Raw genomic sequence first — 9,499 nt, 5'->3', positions numbered from 1 at the left:
GAGAACTGTCGCCCTACCTGGCATAGAATGGCTTCCATTTATGTATTTTTCCCTCCATTTATGCATTTTGGTCTTCATATATGCATTTGGGCTTTCAGTTGTGCATTTTAGCTTTTATTTGTGCATTTTGGCTTTCAAATTCTTTGTTTGGCATCCATTTATACATTTTGGGTTTCTATTTGTGCATTTTGGCTTTCATTTATGTATTTTCGCTTTCATTTGATATTTTGACTTCCATTTGTGCATTTTGATTTTCATTTACGCATTTTGGCTTCTATTTCTTCATTTGACATTCATTTATACATTTTGGGCTTCCATTTGTGCATTTTGACATCCGTTTACGTATTTTAGCTTTCATTTATGCATTTTGGCTTCGATATATGCGTTTTGGCTTTCATTTCTTCATTTTTGTCTCCATTGCTTCATTTTGGCTTCCATTTTTTCATTTTGACTTCCATTCTTCGTTTTGGTTACCATTTCTTCATTTAGGCTACCATTTCTTCGTTTGGCCTTCCATTTCTCTGCTCTTCCATTTCTTCGTTAGGGTGTCCATTATTTCGTTAGAGTTCAGTTTCTTTGTTTGGGCTTCATTCCTTCTTTGGGCTACCATCACTTTGTTTGGGTTCCATGTTTTTGAACAACTAATATTTAAATTTCCACCATTTTCGTCTCATAAAAGGCTTGAATCCTAATCTTTACTAATTGCTAAGTAACACCAACACCTTAACCGTCACACCACAAATACGAGACAATGAAAAGAAACTAGTGTAATTTCATGAAAACAATCAACATATTTGAATATAGTTATAGAATATTCTAAAGATAATAATAATAATAATAATAATAATAATAATAATAATAATAATAAGTTTAATTAGGGTTAGAAAAACAACACAATTTCCTGTGAAGTTTCACAAGAGAAACAATCCCTCACGCCAAAAACACCAAACAAGAAATACTCATCATCATCTCTCTCACACACACAAAACAATATTATACACACCGATACATACAACAAACACACATACACAGTAACATTAAAAATTGTTCATCCACACGACACAATAAAAACCTTCTTCTTCCATACAATTCAATTTCACTGAATTAACAGAATCGGCGAATTGGGTTTTGTTGGGTATTCGTTTTATTCAAAAGGGTTAGTTTTAATTTCGGTTAATTGTTAGCAAATTTGACGAATTTATAACATCTTTAGGGTTTTGATTTGGTTACCCTGTTTGTAAAGGTTTGAACTTTAGGGCTTGATTGTGTAATGGGATTGAAGGGTTGTGTTTGTGGATGATATAAGCCGGTTTTCGTTTCGTGGGAGTGGTGATTGAACTTATTTATAAGATGAGGGTCTTGTAAATTGGTTCAATCTTTATTCAGATTGAAATTTTGGTTATTTAAATGAGGTATGCGTAACTGTATATATGATGTTTGATGGATTTTTTAATCGGAGTTTGATAATAGTGGCGAAGTTCGTTAGATATTAGGGTGGTATTTGAAGCTTTGATTGATGGAACACGCGTAAATTTTGTTGGAAAGGGGTAGAAAGTTAGGTTAGTTTTTTATGATGTTCGTCGTGAGCTATGGAAAGAAGTGAGCCGACGTTTGTACCCGAATGGTTAAAGAGCACAGCATCACATCATCAGTTTCAGTCGTCTTTGTTACACTCTGGTAATTCTCTTACAGTTTGATTGTATATAAATATATATAGGGAAAGGATCATGATAGAACTCATTCTTCGGGAGAGAACTAGAAAACTCCATACTACATAGATGCAGTATATCGTACTCTACATATATGATATTAGTACTATATATATGCGGTATATGTATATGTAGTATATATGTAATATATATTTAGTATACATGTAGTATATATTACATATATGCGGTTTGGAGTTCTCTAGTTTCTCACAAAGAAGAGTTCTTTCATGATTCTTCGCCTCCATATATATATATATATATAGACGCGCGAGCGTGTGTGTGTGTGTATTAAACTGACTATATTTTTTTTTATAGATGAGCAGGTTGTTTCAAAGGCTACAAGAAATAAGTCACATGTTAACACAACTGATAATGATATAGGACGCCCTTCTTCTTCGTACTTCAGACGGTCTTCTAGTAGTAACGGGTCATCACATTTAAGGTCCTACAGTAGTTTTGGTAACGGTCGGTATTCTGATAAAGAAAAGTCGGAAAGCAAACTCCGTGATTATTCTGATCCCTTGAGCAATATTTTACCAAGTAGGTTTGAGAAAGATGGGTTAAGACGCTCACACTCAAGTTTATCTGCAAAGCGTGGCGAGTCATGGTCCAGGAAACCAGTAGCCGCTAGCAATGGCGGTGGTTCATGGTCTGCTGGTGGTGTAAAGATTGTGTTCGAGAGGGATTTTCCGTCTCTTGGTGCAGAAGATAAGCAGACAGATTATGGTTTGAGTAGTGCGATTCAGAGTTTACCGATTGGTAATGCAACGGCGATTGGCGGTGATGGGTGGACCTCTGCACTGGCGGAGGTGCCTGTGATGGTTGGTGGTAATGGAAGCAATAATTCGGTTGTGCAATCGAGTGCAAGTATGGGAACGGGAAGGAACATGGCTGAAACATTGGTTCAGGGTCCTCCTCGGGCTCAGACTGCTCCTCAGGTAACTTAAACATCTTTAGACCTCTGTGATTTTGTCTGACCAAGCTGCCCATTATGCCAGTTCTGTAACTTAATAAGTGTTATTATGTACTTAATGTTTGTTTATGTGGATGTAGTTATCTCCTGGGACTCAAAGGCTTGAAGAGCTCGCGGTCAAGCAATCCAGACAGTTGATTCCCATGACTCCTTCTGTGCCTAAAGTCTTGGTACGAGTGTCTTTGCACCATTTCTTGATTTTAGTTTAACCCATTACATATAAAATGGTTGGCAGTTATAATATATCTAGTCTATATATCTATAATTATCTATTTGTGTGTACGTGTATATATATATATATATGTATGTTTATATAGGGGCGTCTATTTTAGAACCAATTGCATGCTGAAAGCTTTTTAACCATTGTACTATTTATAATATTGATTAACTAGAATGCTAAATACCGTGATATTTTTTGTTTGGTTTGTCTGATTTACATACTAAGATACATATAGGAAACAAAATAGATAACTTCGGTGTGCCTAATATTGTAATTATTTGACGCAAGAAAACATTTTTTTTATATGAAAACATACAATGAAATTTCTAAAGTTTAAACTTTTTTTATATTATATAGGCGTTGAACTCTAGTGATAAACCCAAGCCAAAGGTTGCACAGTCACAGCTCCAAAGTTTTCACCTTATCAACCACACACACTCCCCCCGAGCCGTTTCCACAAAGTTTGATTCTTTAAAGCCATCTTCTCCTGTGGGAAAACTTCACGTGCTTAAGCCGTCACGTGAACGGAACGGTGCAACACCAACTGCAAAGGACAACTTAAGTCCAACAGGCGGAAATTTACCAACTAGTCCTCTTAGTGTACCCTCTGCGGTTGCTGTTGCAGAACACAAGCCCAGTGTAGCTACACTGGAGAAGCGACCCTCGCCTCATGCTCAGAGCCGAAATGACTTTTTTAACCTCATGAGGAAGAAATCTTTGACCACTGTTACCCCTGACAATACCGGTTCACCCGTCTCTCCTATTGATGACAAGCCTGATGAAACTGATATTGGTTCGGCTGTTACTGTAACTGAAGGCGGGCCTCAACAGTCTAGTGAGATTACAGCTTGCATTGGTGATGCTGATGTGGCAACCGAGCGATCTACTTCTATTACTAATAATTATAATAATGGCATTCTTTACTCGGAGGAAGAGGAAGCTAGATTCTTGCGGTCAATGGGATGGGAAGAAACTGGTGAAGATGAGGAAGGTCTTACAGAAGAGGAAATAAGTGCTTTTGTAAGTAAGGTAAAACCAAATATCTGTTATTTAAAACAACTTTAAAATGCATTGAACCATTTATGTACTATACATGGTTTTAATTGAAAAGCTACAGGATTTAAATGCGGAACAAACTTCTAAAGTTTTTCTTTTTTAAGAGATGTTTTATTCTCTTGGTAATAGTATAGTTTTTTGTATATGTATTTATAGTTGTCTTTATGAATATCTTTTAGTTATAATTATATATATAACATAATAAGTATTTTAGGTGTTTTTGTAATAATTTTATATGTAATAATCTTTATTAAACGAATATATATTAAATAAATAATATGTAAGTTATAGGCTTGTTTAGGCTCGTGAGACAACTCGTGCTCGATAAGTGAAGCTTGGGCTTGGGCTCGGGCTCGTTTATTAAACACGCTTATTTTTAGGCTTAAGCTCCTGATCAGTCTCGTTTAAGCTCGGCTTGATTTGAGCTTTTAGGAACCGATCTTTAGTAGCTCACGAGCAGCTTAGGGTTGTTTAAACCCCTAGTTCTAATAGTTTGCACAACCAGTTCGACCTGACCGTTTTTCCACTTCTAAATAGCATCTTTAGTTATGTGATGACCTGATGTTGGCAAATGTAACCCAGTTACTTGTCAACATGTCTATTCGGATTTTTTTTTTCCGCCTCTCAAATTGGGTCAGATATTTTCTTTCCTGAATGGGTCAAACAAATGCCAGTTTGCTTAAAGTCAAAAACCTAAAGCATTGATATTGAAATTCTAAATTAAGCTTCTTGTTTTTGTGTGTGCAGTATCTGAATTTGCAGGCAGCCTCCAAGATCTTTAAAGGGGCGCAAACAAAGTTACTGATGACACAGATGGGGAAGAACGGTGATATTTCCTCCAACTCGAGGATAGAATCATGAATTTACTGGAAAAAAAAAAGTTAAAATTTTTGGTTAATTTTTTTCTTGTTTTTTTTTCTTCATATGGAGTTGGAAGTTTTGAAAAGATTGCAGTTGGAGGGAAACAGGAAATAAGTAGTACATATACGGGTTGGTTCCGTGTTTCTTTAAAATGCCTGTTCTACCCTCTTGACTTGTGGGGTTTTTCTGGGAAGAGATAGGAGATGATAGGGAAATTTGCTTCCATTGTGCAAAGAAATCTGGCTTTTTTGTTGGGTTTGTTTTTTTTTCTTGACAAGGGGTTCAATTAAACGAAAATAGCTTGTGGTTTTATTATTTATTTTTATTAAAGAAAAAAGAATCAAGAAGTTTACTTTTATGTGATTCGGGTGTGCGTCGGGCATATTATCTTGGTTGGTTGTTTAGGCTTGAAATCTTGTATGTTTGATCTTTAGATTTATAGACGCTCGTTCAACTGTGGTGCTTTAGAGGCTATATAATTGTCTTATGTATCACAGTTTAATTAAAATAGCTGATTTTTTTTATCGGGTTCTAGTAGTTTTTTTTATGTAGATTAGAATATGTTCTATATTGAATACATATCAACCTTTGTTGTATATATAATCAACTTAAGTAGAAATGTGAGAACCGCATAGGTGATATTGTAGGAGAAAGTTGTGATAACCGAATAGGTGATATCGTGGGAGAGTTGCGAGATGTAGGAATTGTATTATGGATCTCACCTGAAACCATATGTATTAGTGTTTTATTAAATTTGTTATGTTCTTATGTGTTTGTTTTTAGAATATATGTTGTTACCTAACAAATAATTTGTTACTTGTATGACAAAGACATTTTCACACACAAATTGCTTGATTATTAATTAATAATCCTTATTTTACCGAATATGGAATTGGATAATTGAACATGAAATTGCATTGCTGTGAGTTTTGATGATGGTGGCGGTGAGGACAGAAAGTATTAAAGAGATGATATTTTTTTTATCTTCGTCATCAACTATGCGGTGAACTTTGCTAATGTAGATTGATGGCGTTCCCTTTGCTCGAAACTACCATACGGACCGAATATATATCTTCCATGGGTATTAATGTACAAATATTATTGGTATAATGTGCATGTAGACTAGAGGGTATCTATGTAGTGGACTCAACTCAAGTTGGACGAATTCTTAAAAACCCATGTCAACACCGACCATTAGAGTTAAGTCGCTTAGTCCCAACATCGATGTTAAAGAAAATAGTCCATACATCCCCTCCTTGTCTCACTTCCTTATCCACATCTTTCTCGTGTCCATACTCTCGCACTTAAAGTCTCTAAAGGCATTTTTTTGTTTATGCTTGCACTTATGTTTATTTATCATGTAAAGATCATACTGACTTGGTCGTCAAAGCGCTCTCAGAACTCAATCTTTGTGACCCTTTAACATGTTTCTTGCGGTTAAATCCCCAATGAGATAGATCTAAACCGGGCGAGTCACTTTCTTGCCCTACTGCCCAAGGCATCAACTCTAGCCACATAGTTTCAACAGAGCTAACAATGCACTCACAATTTTTTGTTTAAAGAAGTGCCAAAAGTAAAATATTTGTATTATGTAAAATGAATAAAGTAAAGTGCTAAAATTGTCTCTGGGGTTTGGTCAATAATACGATTTTTGTTTAAAAAGATTTATTTGTGCATCTGGACCGTTGAGGTTTCATATTTTTTGCTAATTAGGTCCAAATCGTTAACTATGTTAGTTATTTAACATCAAATAAAGGCCAATTATGTCATTTTATTTTTTTAATAAAAAAATAATATTAAAAATTAATCAATTATATCCCTATGTTAACGAGAAAAATAGACAGAGTTAACAAATTGAATTTATTGACAAGAACTTGGAAACCTCGATGACCCATATGCAAAAAGAAACTATTTAGAGTGAAAATCGCATTATTGACCAAACCTTAAGGACGATTTTGACACTTTACTTAAATGAATATTTATTATTTTGTAAAACATTTTTCTTATAATTACTTAATCACTACAAATCCTCATTTGTGGCCTAGTGGTAGGAAGGTTTTGGTTCTCCAGTAGAGACCCAAGTTCGATCCCCACTTATGTTACTTTTAATGGAATATGACAATTAAGAGTTTGAGCTAGGCCTTGCGAGGTTTTCGTCCCACCGTGTGCTACGCCATAGAGTTCTACTCTTGTGGTGGCAGCCGGCGATACAGTTTCACGGGTAAACGTCCAAGTCAAACCCTGAACTTGTTCAGTGTGGGTCCGAATAAAACAATATAGTCTGGGTAAAGTGGGGGCAACGTGACTCTCAAGATTAATTAAAAATAGTTAATAAATAATAAACGAGCCGAGCCCAAACTTGGAAAAACGACTAGAGCTTTAGAAAAAGAGCTTGAATTAAGCTGAGCTCGTTCTCGGCTCGGCTTGTTTACACCTCTGTCACAGAATGCAGATTTTGTCATCAAGTTTCAAACCCTTATCCTTTTTATTTGCACCAATTTCTGCCCAAATGGTGAACTGCACACGAGCTGTAAAACTCCAGTAACTAATAGGTGCATCCAAAGGCGAAATATGCTTATCATCTCATTATAGTTATCACTAGTAGTAGGCTTATACGTGTGCGTGTGTATGCTACTGAAATAAGATCAAAGGGCCAAACATTGGTGCCTATTTGCTCTCGTTTGGACCTCTATGCATGTGTTTATTTAGGTGTATGCGTGTGTCACAACACTTGGTGTTAATATCTTGAGTTTTTTACGTAGGACGTGGCTAAGAAAATTGGGGAAGCTATTGCAAAATCATGCATTGAGAAAGGGATAACATCCGTGGCCTTTGATCGTGGCGGTTATCCGTATCACGGCCATATTCAGGCGCTTGCTGACGCAGCTCGAGAACATGGTCTTCAGTTCTAGTGATATGGTCAATCTTTTGTTGTTGTAGTATTTCAAGCTTGAATCCTTTTTTGTCCACCGTATCTATGTGCCGTTGTTCGAATATGTCAAAGCTCCATATATTTTGTTGGTATCAAATGTTCTTCAATTATGTGTTGTTTAAGGAGACTTGGGAATCTAGTAAAAAGAAGTGGAGGTGACAATCTTGATCAATGAACTGGTTAACTGAGGTTACCTTTCATCTCTAATGGGTAATACACACGTATGGTAAGCCTTTCAGTGTTCCTGGCAACCAGTTGCGCTTGGCCGTTCAAAACAAAATTGTATATATGTATGTAAATGGCTATGGTATGAGGGTGGTCAATAGTCGGATTGATGTGGTACTTTGTTAAATGGGGAAATGTTGATATTGTTTGAATCATATGAAATGTTAATAGTGTTTGAATTGGGTTTGGTAAATCAATCTTAATTTTGAGTACTTGAGTTTGACTTTGTGATGGACCAACCGGGCAACCAAGTTTTGGTTACAAAAGTTACAGTATATTTGAATAAACATACTGTATTGTTTTCAAAAACTACACTAATATGCACTGAAGGTACTATAAGAAGATGTTCCTAATGCTAAAGGGTATGAATTATTTGAATCATTCTCCTTTATTTGTTATGTCTGCGTTACGTCAGTTTTTCCTCCATCTCATCATTCTTCATTCTCCACCATTTTATTATTTAATAAATATAAAAAAATATTAAAGAAAAAAAAACAAAAACAAAAGTTGATTGGATTAGATAGTATATAGGTGGACATGAGACCATGGTCATTCTACTTTTCATGCGTGAGATGATATATAAGGGAGTGGTGTTCAAATGAGGTCATTCTTAAATTTAGGTGTCACGTAGTACCTCTCACACTGATCTAAAATGGTGTATACCCACTGGCCTAGATAACACTTTATTATTTTCTTTTTATTATTCACCCAGTATAATACATGGGCTGTTCAACCGGTTTTACATATAATCAATTATAGGTTGCGTGATTCATAATCACAAATATAGATGGATTAAGATTTTGGTTTTTGATAAAGAGGGGTGTCGAAGCATGAAATGAATCTGACCTGATCCATGACGATGTTTCCACGGTTTTTCGAGATGAACGAACCACGTCTTGATCTTCTTCTTCAGCTGCTTGAGACCTGCAATGGTTTTTCGGGGGTGTGGAGGTGACTGCTAAGAAATCCTGAGGAATCTCTTGTTTACAGACATAAAAAGTGGTGGTGGCTCTTATTGAGCATGACCCTCTAATAAGGAGGTGGAGACCTCCTTATATAGAGAGCCTCATGGCCACCATCATGATACCCTAATGGGCCTAGCCCAGTTAGGGTTACCTCCACAAAACCCCCTCAGCCCAATAACATTGTATTAGTCCATGTAATAAAATAAGCCAAACATAATAGATTTAGGGTCGTAGAACCGGGTTTTAGTACCATACCCCTAGAAGCCCCCCAAGTCCAGCGTTGCTCCTGGGCGCGCAAGCGTCTAGGTGGAGCGCTGGACTTTATAAGGTGTGAGGCGGTTTTTTCCCTTTTCTTTGGCCTTGTCTTTATTGTCTTTTGAGTTTTGGGAGGTTTTCTTCATGATGGTGACATGTTGTAATAAAAGCCTGCGCGCGAGGCGACTTACAAGCTATGAGAATAATAAAGCTTGCGCGCGAGGCGACTTACGAGCTATAGGAATAATATAGAGCTTGCGCGCGAGGCGTCTTACGAGCTATAAGAATAATTAAGCCTGCGCG

At 36.3% G+C, this 9,499-nt stretch overlaps 1 protein-coding gene across 1 annotated transcript; it reads left to right on the top strand.

Moving 5' to 3' along the window:
* The first annotated feature begins 1,089 nt into the window (after positions 1-1,089).
* On the top strand, positions 1,090-5,239 carry LOC143538646 (uncharacterized). Its single transcript, XM_077032159.1, has 5 exons — positions 1,090-1,677; positions 2,025-2,647; positions 2,763-2,852; positions 3,260-3,931; positions 4,706-5,239. The coding sequence occupies exons 1-5, from the start codon at positions 1,590-1,592 to the stop codon at positions 4,817-4,819; spliced, it is 1,587 nt and encodes a 528-aa protein (XP_076888274.1). The 5' UTR covers positions 1,090-1,589; the 3' UTR covers positions 4,820-5,239.
* The last annotated feature ends 4,260 nt before the right edge of the window (positions 5,240-9,499 follow it).

This window comes from Bidens hawaiensis, unplaced genomic scaffold, assembly GCF_021521415.1.
Source record: "Bidens hawaiensis isolate Kalapana, Puna unplaced genomic scaffold, B.hawaiensis_p1.1 tig00011661_1, whole genome shotgun sequence".
Lineage (NCBI taxonomy): Eukaryota > Viridiplantae > Streptophyta > Magnoliopsida > Asterales > Asteraceae > Bidens > Bidens hawaiensis.
Note: the sequence above shows the minus strand (reverse complement) of the source record. Positions and strands in the feature narration are given on the sequence as shown.